Source organism: Lissotriton helveticus, chromosome 6 (genome assembly GCF_964261635.1).
Source record: "Lissotriton helveticus chromosome 6, aLisHel1.1, whole genome shotgun sequence".
Taxonomy (NCBI): Eukaryota; Metazoa; Chordata; class Amphibia; order Caudata; family Salamandridae; genus Lissotriton; species Lissotriton helveticus.
The window spans coordinates 580,794,783-580,815,151 of NC_136067.1; the positions used below are offsets into that span (position 1 = coordinate 580,794,783).

Genomic DNA, 20,369 nt, shown 5'->3' on the forward strand with positions numbered 1-20,369 from the left:
AAAGATACTCAGCTTTGGTAACTTTTTTTTGCCTTTTCACAGCACTAAAAACTCTGCTAACAAAGATGCTTATGCTCTCTGGGCACTGCTCAGAGAACAAGTGAGGACCTGCCATGTATGATAGTGTTAACACATAGGTAAAATACATTGTCATTTACAACCATAATAGCTCTAACTCAAACAAATGTGAGATTGAACACCTTTCAATGCTTGTTTACATTATTTATAACTTTTCTGTGGCCCTGGATGTGAGCTTAACATGAGTAAAATAATCACAACAAATGCAAAAATGGCTTCATACAAGAAGGCATTAAACTTACCGTTGGTCCGAAAGGTCCAAGTGGACCGACTTCTCCCTGTGGTCCCCGCTCTCCCTGTGAACATTATGAACACACACAAAAGAGTTACTCAGTGTGAGACAATGGTTTAATAACACATGAGACAATGATTAGGAGATGAAACAAGAAATGTATCTTACAGGTTTACCAGAATTTCCCATCAAGCCGGCTACACCTGGAGCACCTGAATTACCCTATGAGATGACACAAGAATGGAAAAGTAAGTACAATGTTCACAGGGATTTTCTTAACACATACAGGGCACAGCATGTTCTTTGACATAATTTAGGTAAACAGCATTGTACTCTATTCAAGTGTGAATTTCTCGTGTGCTTACATGTTTTTGCTCTTTCATACGAAAATGGCATTCAATGAGCAGGTTTAAGTATTTCTATGTGAACTATACATTACACCAAAAATCTACCTGGGACATCTGAACGAGATGCAAACCTTTAATGCAAAAATCTCTGAAACATCAAAATCAACAAAGTAAATCTTGATGCAAAAAGTGTAAGTGTTTGTAGCTCTACGGCTTCTGGAACTCTAGTGACAAAACGCTTGAATGGAATTAGATCCATAATTTCAGATTGCAATTCATTCTGTCTTTCTAAATTTATATACCTGGTTCACTCCCTCACACTATAGGCACTAAGGGCCAGATTTATCATTGTAATAAGCAGTCCTTGTGTCATGCATGATGCCACAAGGGCAATGCCATACTTAATTCATATTTCCCAAGCAACGCAAGGCCACCTGAGCTGTTTGGTAAATCTGGAGTAATGCCATGGAGCACAAGTCATTGCCTTGAGTTACTCTACCCGGGTAAAGCGTTCAATGGGTGGCATGTGGATGTTCTGACACATCCACCAATGGATTTTGGCGCATGCCCAGATTTGCCAAGACTGGTTTTCTGGACTTCCCAGGGGAGGAACAATGAGGACAAATATCTTCCCTGAGAAAGTGCAAAGAGGAAAAATATATTTATTTTCTTTGTATTTATCCTTCCTTACCTCTGTTGTTTCCTCTTTCTGAGGACTGTTTTTGTGCATGAAGGTGTACTTTAATGCACAAAAACAATCCTGCCTGCACAGCACGCACCCTTGCACCGTTGTACGTAAGACAAGGCTAGCTATTTGGTCAGAGATTTTCAAATATTTCGTTTCTTGACTTGATAATTAGGAACATATTAAATCTCACCTCTGCTCCTTTAGATACTAATATGATGAGGTACATTATAGTGTGGTGATAGCCCTATATTCTGTGTGGCTTGGTTTAGAGGAAAATATAATTCACAAAAAAGTGTACTGTTCACAAAATACAGTTTCAGGTTAGATAAAGCAACAGCATTGAAAACGTTGCTGCACTGAAACAGTATCCACCACTGGCAATTACTTTAATGTGATCTTATAATGGATATATTTATTTAAACTATGATGTATTTAATTCATGCTGCTTCATCAGGACGGATACTTTATTTTAATTCCATGGAAGAAATTAAGTAGGACCTGCAAAGTCACTTTGCAATACGCAGCTTCGTACAAAATATACAGTAAGACAAAAAAACAGAAGTCAAAACCCTTAAAGCTACAACATTAAATGAAGCACGGTTTCCGCAAATGCCCATCCTCTGTTGAATAGGCACATGAATGACCTAACAAGCATACTACAAGAACCACCATGAGCAGGTACACATATAAACTGGCTGCTTCGTGCAGACAATATGGTACTCATATCTCCAACAGAAAGCAGCCCTAACACACTGCAAAATTCTTGCAACTGATATAATGTGAAAATAATTCAACTGAAAACTAAGATCTTGATTTTCCAGAAAACCCCACATAATATGAATCAACTAATACAAATAACCAAGCAACGTATCAATCAAAAACGTTAAACCAGGAATAACATTAATCACTTATGTTTAATGCATACAAGCCAAGAAAGGACACCAAGAAAAGTCCATTATGCCCATTGCAAAACTCCAATATTTGAGACTCCCCTCGTCACGAGCTCACTCTGCAGGTTATATCGATCAAGGCTTTAAGCCAGTGCATTGTCACCAAACGTTACGCAAACTGGCACATAGTTTTGATTAGAATTCACTTTTCCAACACAAAAGTTGAGAACTTGAAATTTGGCCCAAAATAATGCACAGTAGCGCTTTGAGCTACTTTGCACAACTTTAAATCAAGTGGGCGTTTGATGGGTGGTACATGGATGTTCCCATGCAGCCACCCAGGGATTTTGACACAAAACCCTATCTATGGTAAAAAGGTAGACAGGGCTTCATGACAACAATGTATACCCCCTTGAAGCAAGTGTAATGGAGAAATGCTTTTTCGTCTCCAAACGTTTCCGACTTTGTACTGTATTTTGCAACACAACACACTTAAAAACTTTTTTTATTATATGTAAGCATATCATTTTGTACTAGGTTAACTTCATTGTACAAAATAGTACAAAACCTATGTTAGACATGATGCGCACACCCTTGCACTATGGGGCAAGCGAGCCATGTACTTGGTGATAGGCTGCTTAAGTGTGCCAGGGCAGGGGGGGAGAGCAACAGTGTCAAATGGTAGTAGATAGGTCACTGTCCTGCTCGATTCTTTTGATGCAACACAGAGCAGCATCTTGTAAATGTGACCTGACATATATATATTTGTCTGTTGTCTCTGATAGGGATGGCTAGGGCCTTACCCACACTCATGATTCAGCAAGGTGGAATTCAAAAACAATATATGCATGTAATTCTGTTAACAACTGCTGAAGGTTCAATGCCGGTTGACTACTACTATTTAACTAAGAAAAACAGCCCATAAAATGTGTCATGAAAACCAACAGCAAGGCTTTTTAATTCGACACCCTAAAACCTCAGTGGAATGACTCAATAAATACGATGTTAACTGGAGAAGATTTCTATTCACTAGTCGCCAAATCACAGGTTCACAATATTTGTACCTGCTATCAAAGGATTCTAAACAGATACACAGTCAAATGAAAAAAGATACAGAGTCAAAGCAAAACAATCTAATGATGAGCACTACTAGATAAGCACTTCACCATGACAGTTGTTCCAGTAAGAGGTCAGCGACCAACACATAGGCAAGTGGTCAATGATAGTAGACCCAAGACCAAAATAAGGAGACAGTTGTAATCAGCAAAGCCAGACTGGATCTTTCAAGAAAGCCACCTGCTCTTCATGGAAAATGAGATCTGCTTCCTTATACTTTACCCCATCCAAGATAATGAAAATTTACTATGAAAAATGAGTTTGATGGTCGGGGTCCACTGATTTCAAACGACTGTAAGACATGTACATGCTCTGCCTTTTTTATTGGAGAAATCCTAGAACTGCAGCGAAATGGACAGATACTTGTCAGTTTGTGGCACTATCAGAGCTACCACCCTTGTTTTAACCCTGGAGCAACATATGATTCTGTAAAACGTTGCCTACATTTGAAAACCCTTAGGGCGGCATGCCAGTTTAGCATTATTTTATTGTACTACATATTATTGAAAATTCAAAAGGGATATTTCAAGGAGCTCAGGAACAACTGAGGCAATCCTGAAAGTTGTCCTGACCAGCTAACAGTGAGAAGGAACAAGTTCTGCATTGCTGAAGGTCTACGGGTTTTGTAGCAAGCATATAATACAGTGCATTCTTCTATGCATTGGATCTGTGCAGATAGTCATTCCATTCTGCTGTTTCAATGCATCTGATATGAGGCTTAGCAATAAGTGACAATATTTACCTTCTCTCCACCGGCGCCCTTTGCTCCTGGACTTCCAGGAATTCCCTAAAAAGAGAAACAGAAAAGGCATCAGATGTGGATTTTAAATTAAATTAAAGTAACTGATTGATGACACCCATATTTTAAATACTAATTCTGCCAAACGAGATTGAAGTATCAGTAACTCTAGAATTGCCAAGCATGCTGTCTATATTCATTAGTGATGAAAACAAATGTATTTACGAGTAAAGACTAATGTAATAGAATAACATAGCAGTAGTTGAAATAGAAGCGCATAGGTGAGATATTTAGAGGATTAAAGTATGAATACCAGTTATAAAAATATAGCGGACATAAAAGTGAATGCTGCTGTCGGAGTAAAGTTAAAATAAGGGTCAGGACAGAGTGAATGTTGAAATCAGTGTAAACAGTATTATAAGTGTGAATGCAGCAGTAATAAAAAAAGAGTTGGCCTAGGAGTAAGCACTAGAGGACATCTATGTGGTACATCTCTGTGCCGTGAGTGACTTTTCTGATAGCATGCACTATTTGGAAAGGGCCAACTCATGTATGCAAAGAAGAAAAATATATTATCAGTCATACAGTTGACTGCCTAAGTGTCAAACTTCTTTAATAAAAGCTAAATAGGTAGACTGTAAATTAGTGCTAGATTCTTTGAGTATAAAGAAGTAATACAGTGAAGAAAGTAATGTAAAAACAGTGCTTAAAAGCTGAATGGCAAAAGTCAGCCAAGGTTTTCATTCATAGTGAAAAGCGTATTCCTTTTGATCAATACCGGCTTCATCTTTGAGGCTGATATGCATATCTTGACTAACTTAGACATCTCCCACCTCTACACCCTATACCTCACCCATTTAAGCACTGCACAGCCTTTCAAAGATGAACACGTGTCGGTCAAAATAATCTTTTATGTACAAAAAATTATACAAGTATGGTCCCAGGTTTCCTGCATGCAAAATCATTAGGGGCCATATGTAGGTCACACAATACCGGTCGGTAACGGCCGATTTCGGCCGTTGCCGACCGGTATTTGGTGATTGAGATGTAGGGGGCCTATATTTTACAGAATCAGTAAATTTACCGATTCGGTAAATTTACCATTCTGTAAAATACCGATCCTGTAAATTTACAGAATCGGTAAATCTATATGTAGGTGGCACTGGAAACAGTGCCACAGGCCCCTAAAGAATTCGTTATTTGCCATGTAATACTATTGCATGATAAATAACGAATACCTGTGTACATGCACATCTGGGGCATGTATGTGTGCCACATGGCACACAAGCCTGAATCAGGGGTGCAACAGGGTGTCAAAGTGACACCCTGTCCCCCTTGTCAATTCGGTAATTTTACCAAATCGGTATTTACAGATTCGGTAATTGCCATAGGTTCCTATGGGCCTCAAGGCCCATAGGAATCAATGGCAATTACCGAATCGGTAATTACCGAATATTCCCGATTCGGTAAATGATTCGGTAAAAATACCTACATCCCGCTTGCTAGTTCTTAAATACCGAATCGGTATGATTTGGTATTTAAGAATCGGTAATCTGGGATTACCTACATCTGGCTATAGGTATCAACTAAATTGTGCACTTCATTCCAAAGATGACCACAGGCCATTTCTGTCTAAACTGAAGCTGACCCACACTGGTGGCTAAGCTTTTGGAGTTCAGGTCACCTGTCTCTGGAACTCTCTGTGACAAACAGTGAGACTTGTGTAATCTATTAATATCTGAAAAGCCATTAAATCTTAGCTCGGATGTATGACATTACAACGCATGATTTTACCACGCATGCTTTTACATCGCAACTTTTACAACGCATGCCTTTACAATGCATAGTGTTGAGGGGTGCTGGATAGTGAATAGTTTAATTTACTATTCCAACTCCAGTCCCCGTGGATAGTAGGGAAGGTGTTGGATAGTAAATTAAATCTATTCCCTATCCAAGAGCGCCCCCCAGCGCAATGCGTTGTAATGGTTTGCGTTGTAAAAGTTGCGATGTAAAAGCACTGCGTGGTAAAAGTTGCGTTGTAAAGGATGTTTCCCCACGATTTCCGGTGTTATAGTCAAAAGGTTGTTTGTCAGACCGTCTTTGCCTGTTTCTCCCCTGACAAAAATATTGTGGCATAAATATAATCTAAAAACATATATCATTTGCTCCGATGGGGAGATATGTTTGTACACAAAATTCATCACACGACCTTTTTGCCAGATTATATTTAGGCAACAATGTTGTGGTACCACACCTATATAAACTTTCAGAATCTTGATCTTTCTTTTTAGCACCAAGAAATGTTTACTTGTTAGCACATGCTTTATAAATATGTATAAAGCTACATCTACATTGTAATTAGCCCAGTACTACTGGTTTAAGTTTTGAGACTAAAGGTTTAAGATGTGATTTTTCCTAATAAACACCTTAAAATATTTCAGTACAGGGACAGTATACGTAAATCACATATGGCACGAACCAACTTACTGCAGTAAGTACTTCGAGAAGTAGCATTTGTGAACAGCTGTGGTGAGCATTTTCCAGACTGCCAATGTTTACTGTATACAATAATAAAAGAATTATGGTGCTAGTACAGCTAAAGGTGAGTGATACATACTGGCAATCCCTGAAGTCCGGATTCACCTGGAGCACCGACTTTTCCTGCCTCCCCCTAAACAACATAGAATGCATATGATATAATCACAGAGTGATACATACAAATAATACATACAAAATACATGATCAATTCTAAACATATAGGGAAGTTTATGTGATCCAGGTCACTACAAATGTTAATGGTGTGAGGAGAGCAGATTAAAAAGTAGCACACATTTGATTTTACATAACAGTTTTTTTTGTGTATTCTGATTTGATTTTACCAAAATTTTAGGAAGCGCAGCAAATGCCCGAAGGCATCAAGGCACTGTAGTCACTGCATTCCGATTCAGCCCAGAAGTAGCTTACCAGAGTTTACAAAAATTGCTACGAAGTATACCTGTAAGGAGAACAAGCACGTTTTTAGGGCTTTCATAAAGGGCGAATGCACTTTAATTGAAGTCAGAGAATGAGGAAGTTATGTCCACAGTCTGGCTGCCGAGACTGAGAAAGCTCTGACTCCCCATTTCTTCTTCCAGACTCTGGGCATAGTGACCAGATTAAGATGAACTGAGCGAAGATTTATCCCCAGGATATACCAATGGAACAAATTCCAACCAGACTGGCCTGATGAAGGGCTTTGTCTACTATACTGAGGGCCTTGAACATGATGCGCTTTTTTATAGGAAGCCAATAAAGATCGTGTAGTCCGATTGAGATTGACAGACTTATGGGAAAGTCCAGGGTGACCCTAGCCAACGCATTCTGCTCTACCAGCAATTTAGGTTGAGTACCGTTCTTAGTGCCCAGATGGAACACATTACAATAATCTATTCTGGACCTAGCCAGCACCAGGGCCACCTGTTTCCATGCCGAAAAAGGAATAAAAGGGAAGATCTTCTTCAACCTTCTTATAAACCAGAAATATTAGAGTGGTACAGTTAACTTGTCTGTCCAGTGACAGCTCGCTGTCCAGGATCACCCCTAGATTCTTGGCCCTCTCTGTTTGAACAGGTAAGGTGTCTAGTGTATCCAGCCACCAATTGTTCCGGATGGAGACTTGCGTTCTGGATAACAGCACCTCAGTCTTTTTCCCATTGAACTTCAGGAAGTTTCTCTCCATTCATCCTGCTGCAGATGTAATATAGTGGGAGAAATTAGCTACAGTTGCTGCCGTGTTCTTGGAAATCAACACAATGATCTTTGTGTTGTTGGTGTACAAGACGGCTTGTAGCCCATGAGAATGGATGATCCTGGCAAGTGGAGAAACAGAAAGGTTAAAGAGTGTGGAGCTCAAGGATGAACCCTGTTTTACCCCACATGGCAAGGAGAACAATTCCAGCTGGAATTGGTTCAGCATCATACTTTGGGATCTATCCTCAAGGAAGGAAGACAGTAGTTTCAAGGCCCCAGCTGAGATACCCATATCCCGTAGGCATTCAGTCAGCAGGGATAGAGAGATGGTTTCTAAAGCCGTGGACAGATTCAACAGGATCAAAGCGGTGCCCTTCCCTTTATCCACCAGCAGCCTAATAGAGCCCGTAGCTGACACCAGTGCAGTTTCAGTTCCATGATGTTTCCGGAATGCGAACTTCCACATGTCCAACCATCCCTGTTCTTCCACAAACTCCATTAAACGGCAATTAAGATTTCAAAATGATTGAACAATAATGATCATTGACTGATTGCCTTCCTTCTATTGTGCACCTTTATTGTACATGAAGGACTGGGAGTCCAATTTCTACCTGGCATCCAGATTATGGACAGTATAAATCTGGAGCCTTGCATAAGTGTTCAGTTCTTCTGTCGAAAATTTCAATGCCCACTTTCCGCAGCTGCTAGGTGATGGGATAGGCAGGGGTTAGAGCAAGGCAAGGAACTATGGGGCATATTATCAAGGGATTTATCTTGGCTTTTTAGGCTATAAAAGCCAAGAAAGCGGAGATAAAATTATCTCCCTATCAGCAACAGGGTGCTAACACGCAAATTCGCATGTTAGCACCCTTTTTCTCTGCGCTTCCCCTTGCATCTCTAATGAGATGCAAAGGGGGCGTTCCAGAGAAAAATGATAGGAGAAATGTTGTTAAGCGACATTTCTCCTATTATCAAGGATATCGCTAACCCTGTTAGTGATAAAAAAGCAGCGCTAACCGCGGTTAGCGCTGCTTTTTTTACACCTGGTATTTTCCTGACTTAGCCATGATATCCTATGGAAGGTGGATATCATGGCTAAGTTTGTGAGCCCCTATCATCAAGCTAACGCCAAACTTCGAGAGATTATCGTTGGTTTTCGAGCGATAATCTCTCATTTGGCAGTTAGCGCAAGGATTTCTATCACTTCTGAGATAAGCGTTGCTGATAGCACGCTATCTCAGTGATAAAAATCCACGTTACCCGGCGATAATTATCCTAGCGCTAAGTGCGCTTAGCGATAATTATCGCTGGGGCTTGATAATATGCCCCTATAAGTTTAGTGAAATCTTTTCCTAGCAATTGATAAAAGACTGCCATTGTGGATTATTACAAAGCTAATTAACGGAGAGGAAGGGTCAAATCAGTCTCCCCCAGGGATCCTTCTGTGCCCAGTTTTGCTTAAAATGTTATAGAGACTGCGGTTCGATTTAATCACATTTGTAGTTATCCTTAACGGATATATACCAACTACAACTAGCTTTATTTGTATGTAACACTGGCCAAACATTATACAGAAAACTATCCTGTTTTTTGAGAGCACAATAGTACGGGGAGTGGAATTTGCTTTTTCTTACCATGTCAAATACAAAAATGCACAATTTACAATAGTCTCATCATAAGAGAGGGAAATTGGGTGGGTTGGTATAGGACAACAGAAGGCAAAGGAAAGCAATAGTTAGTATTGCATGAATCAGAATTTGTTCAACTCCTATCATCCCACATGTAAGGATGGGTATGAATTTGCGAGACGTCAAGTGGATTGCTTCACACAACCAAAGACCCAAGTGATTCCTGCTGATTTAAGCAATGATTGACTCTTCATCAACATGTTTAGGATTCTAACTAGATGCCGATAGCCGACCGTCTTGTGAACAGTCTACGTAAGGGGAAGATTGTTGGATAAATACCCGCCTTTGAAAAGAATCATTCTCCCTAAGCCTGAATCGCCAGAAAGCGTCATTTTAGTGAATTATCATCACTGCCATGTAGCGTGTTATTATACACTACTGGAATAAATCAGTTCATTCTGAAGAGAAAGTGCTATCGTGGCACGCTAACAAACTAGCGAGAATTGTATCTGCTGATTGAAAGTTTACTTTCGGCTCTATAAATAAATATATCAAGACTTTGAGAAAAAATTCCAGTGATATCCGAATACGAGCTTCTATTATTTATATATGTGTAATGGACGGCAACCTGATGAAGGCATGTATGCCGAAACGGGCGTAGTTGACACCTGCCGCACTGCCTCCATCATTCTAACGTCTGTCATATATTGTGGATGTACAACTGCACTGCTATAAATGAAATATAAAAATAACAAAAAGTTAAAAATATAATCTATATATGAAATAATAAAATGAAAAGTTTTTGATACATATATGAGTGTATAGCCATCTTTTGCTATAATATGGTGTTTTGTTTGTTTTAAGTTATTTATACTTCAGAGATATAATGTGTTGAATCAATGCCTAGCTAAATTGTCCCCCTTTTTTGCTAGGATTCTAACTAGATCATTAGCTCAAAGAGTGTAGGAAAGTAGGATCTACTTCTATGGTTACCCCCACTTTTTGACTGTTGCTAAGCTGTATTTTGACTAGTCTGACTGGGATCCTGCCAATCAGGACCCCAGTCTCTCTGCTTTCTCCCTAAATTGTTGTGTCGATTACTTAGTTACACTCCAGATGGAATATTGGGGTACTCTTATCAGTCCCTAGTATATGGTACTAAGGTATCCAGGGCATAGGTACCCCAGAGGTCTCCCATGGGCTGAAGCATGCAATATGCCACCCAAAGGAGACCATTCAAAATGGATCTACAAGCCTGCCATTGCAGCCTGTGTAAGTTGGTGCTTATTGTTATTATTATTATTATGCGTTCTTATATAGCGCTCGATTACCCGTAGGCATCTCGGCGCTTGCCTTGGGAACCCGTCCTGGCTTTTTCCCTGTGAGATACCCGTACTGGGCATCCCCAAGGTGAAAGCCAGGCATCCCGCCGCAGGGGGGCCGTAGTGGAGATTAAGCAGCTAATGCCCAGAGCTGCAGAGTGTGAACCCGTGATTCGAGTAGGCACCGAAACGAGAATTATCGAGTCCGCGGATATTTGGGCTCAAGACCCTGCTGCGTCGGGAATTGAACCCTGGTCCCGGGTCTGACCTCTGCTTCAGGGTCTGCCTCTTCTAACCAGTGAGCCACACTTCTCCACTCCGCTTGCAACACTTACTTAAGATATAGGTTTACTATATCTAAGGGTGACTGCACTTAACACCTATAACTCACCCTCATAGTAGGCCTTTGCAATCCTGAGGCACAGGGTCAGACTGATTTGCATACAGCCATGTCTGAACTGGGGTGGCAGAGTGGGCTAAAGAACGGTGATGGATTAAACCCAGATCTTTTGACTGGGTGTGAGTGTTTGATTGGTTCAGATGCTCCGTCCATCACCACCCCCTTTTGTACCGCTTTTGGCCGCCATAAGTGTGGCAGCATATGCTCAGACGTGAGTCCCTTGCTCACTTTGCCACTGGATTCTAGCAAGCCGGGCTGAAGACGGCTGGAATGCCAGAAACCGGTCCTCGGAAGCTTGTTTCCAGTCCAGGGAAGGCATGGCTTGGCAGTTCGGGCTGGACTGTTCCCATGAGGCACAGGGTCAGACTGATTTGCATATAGCCATGTCTGAACTGGGGTGGCAGAGTGGGCTAAAGAACGGTGATGGATCAAACCCAGATCTTTTGACTGGGTGTGAGTGTTTGATTGGTTCAGATGCTCCGTCCATCACCACCCCCTTTTGTACCGCTTTTGGCCGCCATAAGTGTGGCACGGTATGCTCAGACGTGAGTCCCTTGCTCACTTTGCAACTGGATTCAAGCAAGCCGGGCTGAAGACGGCTGGAATGCCAGAAACCGGTCCTCGGAAGCTTGTTTCCGGTCCAGGGAAGGCATGGCTTGGCAGTTCGGGCTGGACTGTTCCCATGAGGCACAGGGTCAGACTGATTTGCATATAGCCATGTCTGAACTGGGGTGGCAGAGTGGGCTAAAGAACGGTGATGGATCAAACCCAGATCTTTTGACTGGGTGTGAGTGTTTGATTGGTTCAGATGCTCCGTTCATCACCACCCCCTTTTGTACCGCTTTTGGCCGCCATAAGTGTGGCAGCATATGCTCAGACGTGAGTCCCTTGCGCACTTTGCCACTGGACTCTAGCAAGCCGGGCTGAAGACGACTGGAATGCCAGAAACCGGTCCTCGGAAGCTTGTTTCTGGTCCAGGGAAGGCATGGCTTGGCAGTTCGGGCTGGACTGTTCCCATGAGGCACAGGGTCAGACTGATTTGCATATAGCCATGTCTGAACTGGGGTGGCAGAGTGGGCTAGAGAACGGTGATGGATCAAACCCAGATCTTTTGACTGGGTGTGAGTGTTTGATTGGTTCAGATGCTCCGTCCATCACCACCCCCTTTTGTACCGCTTTTGGCCGCCATAAGTGTGGCAGCATATGCTCAGACGTGAGTCCCTTGCTCACTTTGCCACTGGATTCTAGCAAGCCGGGCTGAAGACGGCTGGAATGCCAGAAACCGGTCCTCGGAAGCTTGTTTCCAGTCCAGGGAAGGCATGGCTTGGCAGTTCGGGCTGGACTGTTCCCATGAGGCACAGGGTCAGACTGATTTGCATATAGCCATGTCTGAACTGGGGTGGCAGAGTGGGCTAAAGAACGGTGATGGATTAAACCCAGATCTGTTGACTGGGTGGGAGTGTTTGATTGGTTCAGATGCTCCGTCCATCACCACCCCCTTTTGTACCACTTACCTTAGTGGACATCATATACCAGACCTGCTTCTCACAATGAGTAACTGTTAAAATGGTGAAATTAGGATTTGCATCTGTTATAGATATCACTTGTTCGAGTTAACGGTTGAATAGAAATGGAAGTTGCTCCAATTTTTGTAGAGGGAGTTACTGTCAGCTGGTGGTTGCTTGTAACTTCAAGTGCAAAACAGTGTGCAAGGTTTAACACTAACAAGACAAGGGCACCAATGTGTCGCTCACATTTTTGTTAACTATACATATCCACAGTCATATTAATTTGACAAAGTACTTATATATCTGGGGCATATATAATTTAAAACAAGGTCGTTTTCACATATTAATAACTCCTAGGTCTAAATAACTCAGTAAGACACTTCGGAAAGCTTAATGCAAAAAGAAAATCCATTTGTAACACTCATTGCAACCTCTGGTTTAATCTACTCACATATTTGCAATCTCCCACCTTAGCAAGTCCTACTACAGGCACCCCCATAGTTTAAGAGCACTCTTGTAAGAGGACACTAGGCTTTCCTCTTTAATTAACAAAAGAAAAACAATGTGGCGATGTGGTAAGAAGACATTGAATGGTAGGGTAGAATGCTGCAGCAGAAAAAAAACATGTGGACAAAGATTTCACACAAAAAATGTCTAAATTAGGGAACTATACACAGAGTTTAAGGGGGGGGGTGATGTTTCTGTTCAGGAGCCATTACAGAGCATCCTGGAATAGAAAGGTTTTTGACTCAACTAGCCCATACATTTGGTGGCCATAGTTATTTACTCAGAAAATATCCTACCTTGGAGCCTGGTAGTCCAGGGATCCCATCACGACCATCAACACCTGGCAAACCCTGAGAAGAGAAATTATCACTAGTTAATTGAAGCGTGCAACTTCTGCATTGTGTTTGTAAAGAAAACAAAACATCAGAGGAAAGTAATATAAAATCGTCTCAACTTACACCTTCTCCTTTAGAACCTGGCATTCCTGTTATTCCTCTTGGACCTTGAGCACCCTATTAAGGAAAGACAAGCCAAAGATAAGATTTGTTTCAAGGACGGGATAAATAGATGTACATTTATAAAGAAGTGTCCTTGTTATTATAGTGGTATAACAACACGAGCCGATACTTTTGGGAATCATTTAGCACTTTTTTCCAATAAAAACAGTTCTGAAGAACAATATACTACACGAGGAAGCATTTTAGTATTCAAGGCATGGGGCCGTAAAAAAGATGCAACATTTTTGCAATTATTCTGTAGGCTGAGAACCCTATTGACATAACTGCAACTTTGAGAACAGTGTCTAGAATGTGTAGATTAATTTGTATTAATAGTGGAATAAAGACATTCCTGTTAAAGAATAAATAATTCTGTCCACCCTGTTTTAATTACATTTAAGTATTTATGGTCTTTGTTTCCTGCTGCATACAGAAATTCTTCGCCAGTTCATCAATTGGAGATTTGTGCACTACCTGATCAACACTGGCCCCTTTCTAAATGGATAATTACAGAGGTTACTAGGTAACAACAATTGTTGATAACTTGGATCCGTTTGAGCCAAAAACTATTTTTGCTGAAATCTGTCATTTATAGTGAATATTGTATTATGTGGTGATTACAACAAATTCATTCTTATGCAGAAAATGATATGGTGCACAATTGCATTTTCACAGTACCCCTATACTATACCCAGCAATACAGATTATGGGACATTCGGTGGAATCAGTGTGTCAAATTGATGCATCATCGGTGAAGTACAATAAAATGCCCATAAAAGATGAAAATGTTACTGTTGGCAGGATCTGTCTCACTTTTTAAGAATCTGTGAGAAAACAAATTCAAGCAGAGTTCACAGTTCATGTTCAACACACGTTAAAGCAGGTGTGTATATATATATATCACCACATACTACTAATAACTATCTAGCTTTGGCATCATTGGAGCTGAACTATTTTCGTACCTCAGGGGAAATGTGGACCTACCAATTTGTAAACAAAGAATACATTTTAATAAATTGACACAAAAAAGACAGAAATCCGTCCAGTAGAACCAGATATATGGAATTTTAAAGGTTTGGGTAAAAATAGTGCTTAAAAGCACAAAACAACAACTATGAATAACTGACTGCGCTGAATCGGGACATAGTCACACGGTTTGTCCAACTGTAATGGTGCACGGGCCAGATACAAAGACGAAGTTAAAGTTAGGCCTGCTCATGACTGTACCATAAGTACGTGGAACGCTGCACAGTGGCTGTTCTGAGAAGCGATATGAGGTCCATGTCGAGGACGCATCGGACAGTGGCAGTTCCAATGAGCTGTGATGGCCTTGATGCTGGATTGCATAGAGGCTCTGTCGCTCTGAGTCGGTTCGGATAGGGAGCTGCCAGGTCTGCGATGCAGGCTAGCATCAAGGCTGCAGTACACTGTGGCAGTTGCTATGCGGAGCTACCAGGCTGCACTGAGTTTGCGCCGCACTTCGTCAGTTCTGATGAAATCCACAGATGGGCTGGCAGAGCACCTTTAGTCCCACTTCCAAGGATCCAAGACCAGAGGGGCACAACTTGGAGGGCTAGGACTCACAGCAGGAAGTGTACAGGTCCAGGTTTCAGGATGGTTGGAGCCTTTTCTGTAAACTGAGACTTTGATCAGGAGGCCAGCCAACTAATCCTTGGAGTCACCCTGGTGGTCCTGGATTCAAGGTGGCGGTCCAGTGTTGCTCACTAACACCCCAGGGAAGCAAAGCAGCTGTGCAGAAGGGTAGCAGAGCAGTCCTTCTTGGAGCAGGGTTGCCCTTTTTCTGAGTCTTCCACAAGTCCAGAAGTGATCTGAAGTTTTGGATCTGAGGGTCCACTATTCAAACCTGGTACCCATTTTGATTTTACAGAAGCTTCCAGAGTCCTCCCCTTACAGAGGTATCTGGAATTTCCTTCCTCCCTGCTCTGGTCTCAGCATGTCTAGGGCACAAAAGGCTGCTGTGAAACCCTTTGTAAGTATGCTGAGTCAGAGTCTTTGTGCTGTGCAAGTGTGGTAAGTGACAGTTCCTTCCCCTCATCCTGACAGAGATGGTCTCATCCTGACAACACCTATTCCCCCTTTGCCTTACTGTCTAGGAGTAATACACAATGACCAACTGCAACTAGTAATAGGACCCAGGATACAGAAGGCAGGCACTAAATGGTTAGGACCAGGAAATACCAATTTTCTGAAACTAAAAGTGGCATTTTCAGAATTGTGACTTAAAACTCGACTTTACCATTAAAGAGGATTTTAAATTAAAATGCTTAAGACACCAAACTCAACATTTCCACCTGCTCCCAATTGAAAGCTATCATTAATTAATTGTAATAAGGTAACACAATGTTATCTTATAGTAGATAGAGTCCTTGCAATAGTGGGCTGTGTAGGACCTACCATAGGGGTGGCTTGCATGTATTAAGGTTTAGGACTTGGAAAAGCGCCATTTTGATAGGTCAAAATGGCACGTGCAAACTTCTGGCAGGCTGCAATGAAGAATAGAAGGGGTGATTGCAAAATGTTTGGGGTGACCCTGCAGAGAGGGCCAAGTCCAACAATACCACAATAATTTACACAAGTAAAAGTAAGTCTACCACATGCAATTAGAATGTATGTTTAATGAATATGGGTAGTGCCTTATAAATTATTCACTCCTGTTTCAGAAAAGTACATTACTCAGTTGAAATACACGAGTCATGCTTTTGCAGAAAACAGTATACATTTCACCCATTGGAACTGATTAATGATTTTTCACCAACCAGTCTGGGAAATGTGGTTCATCAGAGAAGGCCCCATTGTTTTCTTGTAAGGATGCCTTTCCCTAAAGTTTGCCATATCTCACTTCTTACCAATCAAACTGTTTGCTTCCAGTTAAATGGGGGGAATATATGCTGCACGGTTATGTAGAAAATTATTTTTCCTCATGCTTCCCATGCTAAAGTATCAAAAATGTATCCCACAACAACCTAGGTAAGTGGAAGTAAACACTCATTTTCTGCTCTGAAGTAACTTTCTTTACTTTGCATTAAAGTATTGTTTTCATTGATCTCTATGTTACATAATGACACATACAAATATCTCAGGCTCAAGTTATCATTGCTAGGTGTTTAATAAACGTTTTCAAGATAAAACAAGCTGTACAGTTTTTGCCTGGATTGAGAGCTCTGATAAACTTACAGTGTTACCCTTTGGACCCATCTCACCAATTGGACCTCTCTGTCCTTGGTCACCCTAAATATAATAAAAAGCAAGTATTAGAATAATAATTTTTAACATGAAAAACATCAAACATAAGATGTGTTCAAATTTCCATTTGATGAGAGGGCAGTATTCTGTACACATCACAAACATTGGAGTTTTTCCTATCTGGTGGAATACATGGATCACAGGCTTTAGAAGGACTGAAGTGGGCTGATGGTGAATATGAATAAAGTCCTAAGTGACAGTGGGTAGTCAGTATGACGATCTAGCCACTGCATCAGGTCCAGAATGATTCACACTACAGGAGAGGAGAGGGAAAAGCATAGCTGGGTGAAGGACAGAGGCAACAGAAAACCACCTGCAGGAATGCAAGTAAATAATAACATATGCAATTTATATCTTTTCTGATCCACAATTGAGTGCACTGAATGCACTCCACATGGTATGCATGCAGAGAGCTAGGAAATGTGTGCGCTTTTACATGGGAATGCCACTTGCAGACTTTATTTAGGTGTGTTTTAAACTGAGTAGTTCATCTCTGCACAAAAATATGCCATGGCATTTTCCAGTCTACATGATGCCTGAAAAACTATTTGTAAATGTATTCACCTATTTAAAAAGAAACCCCACTTTTTGTAACAATTCTGAAAAGTAATTCAATCTTTTAATTAGGGGTGGACGATAAATTCCACTCCACTGGCATAGTAAGGCCAGTCAGCATTACACTTGTAACGCCGAGTTCTGGCCAAACTCTGTCAAATGCCATGTGGTGGAGGTTTTTTTTGCGTGTGGCACACCAACGGTAGATTGGCAAGTCAAGCGAGAAATGGCATCTCCTGGTGCCATTTTCGGGCCATAGGGGAGCACCCGATGAGATTTTCTTAACACGGGTGGTCACGTGCCATTACAAGTGCTCATGGTGAGGAAGCTACTGCTTGAGTAGAGCATCTACTCAAGCTGCAGCAAAGATGGCAGGCCACAGGGTGCTGTCTATGCTGATTTTGCTTGCGGAACAAGCTTGCGGTGCTAAAAATCAGCGCAAGTAGCGTGACGTTGCGATTTCCGCCCGCTTGTAGGACTCTGTGGAATCTTGTGCAGTTTTCATGTAACTGCATGGAATTCCATGGATTGAAACTCTGCGAGTTCCGCTGACCCCTACTTTTTAACAAGAAAGGTTGGGATTGGAATGTTTCTGCCCAGAAACATATGAACAAATAATAAAAAAATTTAAAGATTGGAGAGATTTGTAATGCTTATTTTGCAAAAATATATCTTAAATTAATTTTAATGTATATAGTGGGATTTCCCTATAGCAAATTAAGTGGCAAAAATATACATAACATATATGGAGATTTTATGTACTTTGTATGAATAGAATACTGTAAACCGAAACATATTGACGACAATATAAAACAAAATAGATTATTGTAGTTGAAAAAATTGTCCATTATATCTGCACCTTTATAACCTTCCCAATTCCTTCTTCTGACTCTTCTTGAAAAGCTTCCAGCTGTCTAAAATAAGTTCAAAACTGCGTATGCCTTGATGCACACATATAGATCTCACTTATGACAATGCAGTTGCAAGATCTCTCTTGCACACTTTGTTAATCTTGTAAAAAGTATGAATGCTTAGCTTACATTTTCCAAGCATATGTCAGTTTTTTTTGCCTGTTTGTGAACTAGCTAGATTATTTCATTACGGGTTCTCATCTGCTGTTATCAGCAGGTAATGAGTCTGAACCCCATCAAGGCCTGCCCAGTCTTTCATACTTCGAGGTAAGTGCTGTGAGTGACATTTAGTTTGATAATATAAATACCTGTTGTTAAGAGTGTCTTGGAATGTCAGAAATATAGTTATTATTACTGTTAGCATTGGCCAGATTCATGGATCATATGTGCCCTGTGTGAGTTACCAACTACAATTGTAATTAGCTCCTCCTAGGAGGTGAAAAATGGAGGAGGTGCATTTGATGAACAGTAACCTTTGAGAAAGTGACGCTCACATCCAAAATGTGACTTTTCAAACACAATCTCAAAATGTATCCCAATCAAAACTCTATTTTACAGTATTGTCACTTACTTCATGAAAGTTGTATCTGGTGAAATATAGCATGACCTTGATATACCAGCAATGTCAAGTGCAAAGCACTCGTGTTGATGCGAAGGTATCTTAAAAACCTTATTGTGCTCAGTTTTTGCACTATGCATATCAAATATGTGGAATGGATATCAGAGACTGTGCTGCTGTGTACACACTTTTTTTCAGTAGTTCCCAAGATACACATACAGTATGGACATACAAGTAGACTTCTAAGTTTCCTCTATGTGGAGGCATGTTACGTGATACGATCAGAAACAGTAATGTGCTGAAACAGTTGGATGATTCACTCTTTTATCTTACACTATATTGTTTAATAAACTACAATAAAGATAAAGATAACAAAAACAGTACTTACAGTTGCACCTGCTATCCCCTGGGGGCCATGTTCCCCATCAAGTCCTCGCGCACCCTGCAATAAAGAAGGAAGCCTACAGTGGGTACAATATTCAGTGCAAGAAACATAACATGGTTCAATGTATCTCTACGGTAAAACAGTGAATCTATAAGAGGGTCAACATACTGGGACATACTTACTACTTCATATCCATCGCCTAGTGTTATATTTACCTTTGCAGTACAATCGAGCACACAATACAATGCAGATTATATAGGTCTGCAGCCTATAACCCCAAAATATATTTTGATCAGCTGCGACTGAATATCAAGACCCAAATGAGCTCAATACTAAATGTACTCAGGCCCATCCACCTCATTTTTTAATAGTAACCTAAATATGATTGATCCTCATCTATCTTCTACCCATACTGTACTATCTTGAGATAGCGAAAGCATATATCAAATATAACATAGAAAAAGAGAACACAAATGATAGCTTGTTTAATGTACGTTACAATTATTTCGTATTTACTGCAGAATGTTTCCATATAAAAGTTCCAGATTCGACATGAGTGACGAGATGGTGGCTACATGCTTGGATATGATATAACAAGCACTGGCAAAACCAATAGGTTTTGCTATTTCCTGACATTTTGGTTTTGCCAGTGCTTTTTGCTAATGGCGTTCCACATTCTCAAAGAGAAAAAAAAGTTGGCTTGCAAGTTTGAGATTGAATTGTCAAAAAAAAGGGCAATGATGAAGATGACCAAAAGTCATGATCTTCGGCCATTTTGTTTTTCGTTTACATTTACAGCTTCAAGATGGGGAGCCTCAATCTGAAAGCAGTAAATAATTTTTTTTTTTTAAAAAGCTCACCAAAGGGCATATTTTTGTGAAAATGAGTGTCCTGGCAGAAAATTGCTGCCCTAAAAAACAAGCATTTACAATGCAACGGTTTCGCCTTTGGAAAAGTTAGAGCTATTGGCATTGTAAATGACAACATTTTTATTCATGTGTTGGCTTTGAAAAC

At 40.8% G+C, this 20,369-nt stretch overlaps 1 protein-coding gene across 1 annotated transcript in view; it reads right to left on the reverse strand.

Annotated features, from left to right (window-relative positions):
- Window positions 1-20,369, reverse strand: part of COL9A1 (collagen type IX alpha 1 chain) — a 410,236-nt gene that overhangs the window by 135,159 nt on the left and 254,708 nt on the right. Inside the window, exons 21-28 of the mRNA XM_078648015.1 lie at window positions 19,359-19,412; window positions 16,877-16,930; window positions 13,643-13,696; window positions 13,481-13,534; window positions 6,708-6,761; window positions 4,094-4,138; window positions 479-532; window positions 321-374 (exon numbers count right to left, since the gene is read on the reverse strand). Of these exons, the coding sequence (XP_078504141.1) occupies window positions 321-374; window positions 479-532; window positions 4,094-4,138; window positions 6,708-6,761; window positions 13,481-13,534; window positions 13,643-13,696; window positions 16,877-16,930; window positions 19,359-19,412 (423 nt within the window). The remainder of the gene's footprint in view (window positions 1-320; window positions 375-478; window positions 533-4,093; window positions 4,139-6,707; window positions 6,762-13,480; window positions 13,535-13,642; window positions 13,697-16,876; window positions 16,931-19,358; window positions 19,413-20,369) is intronic.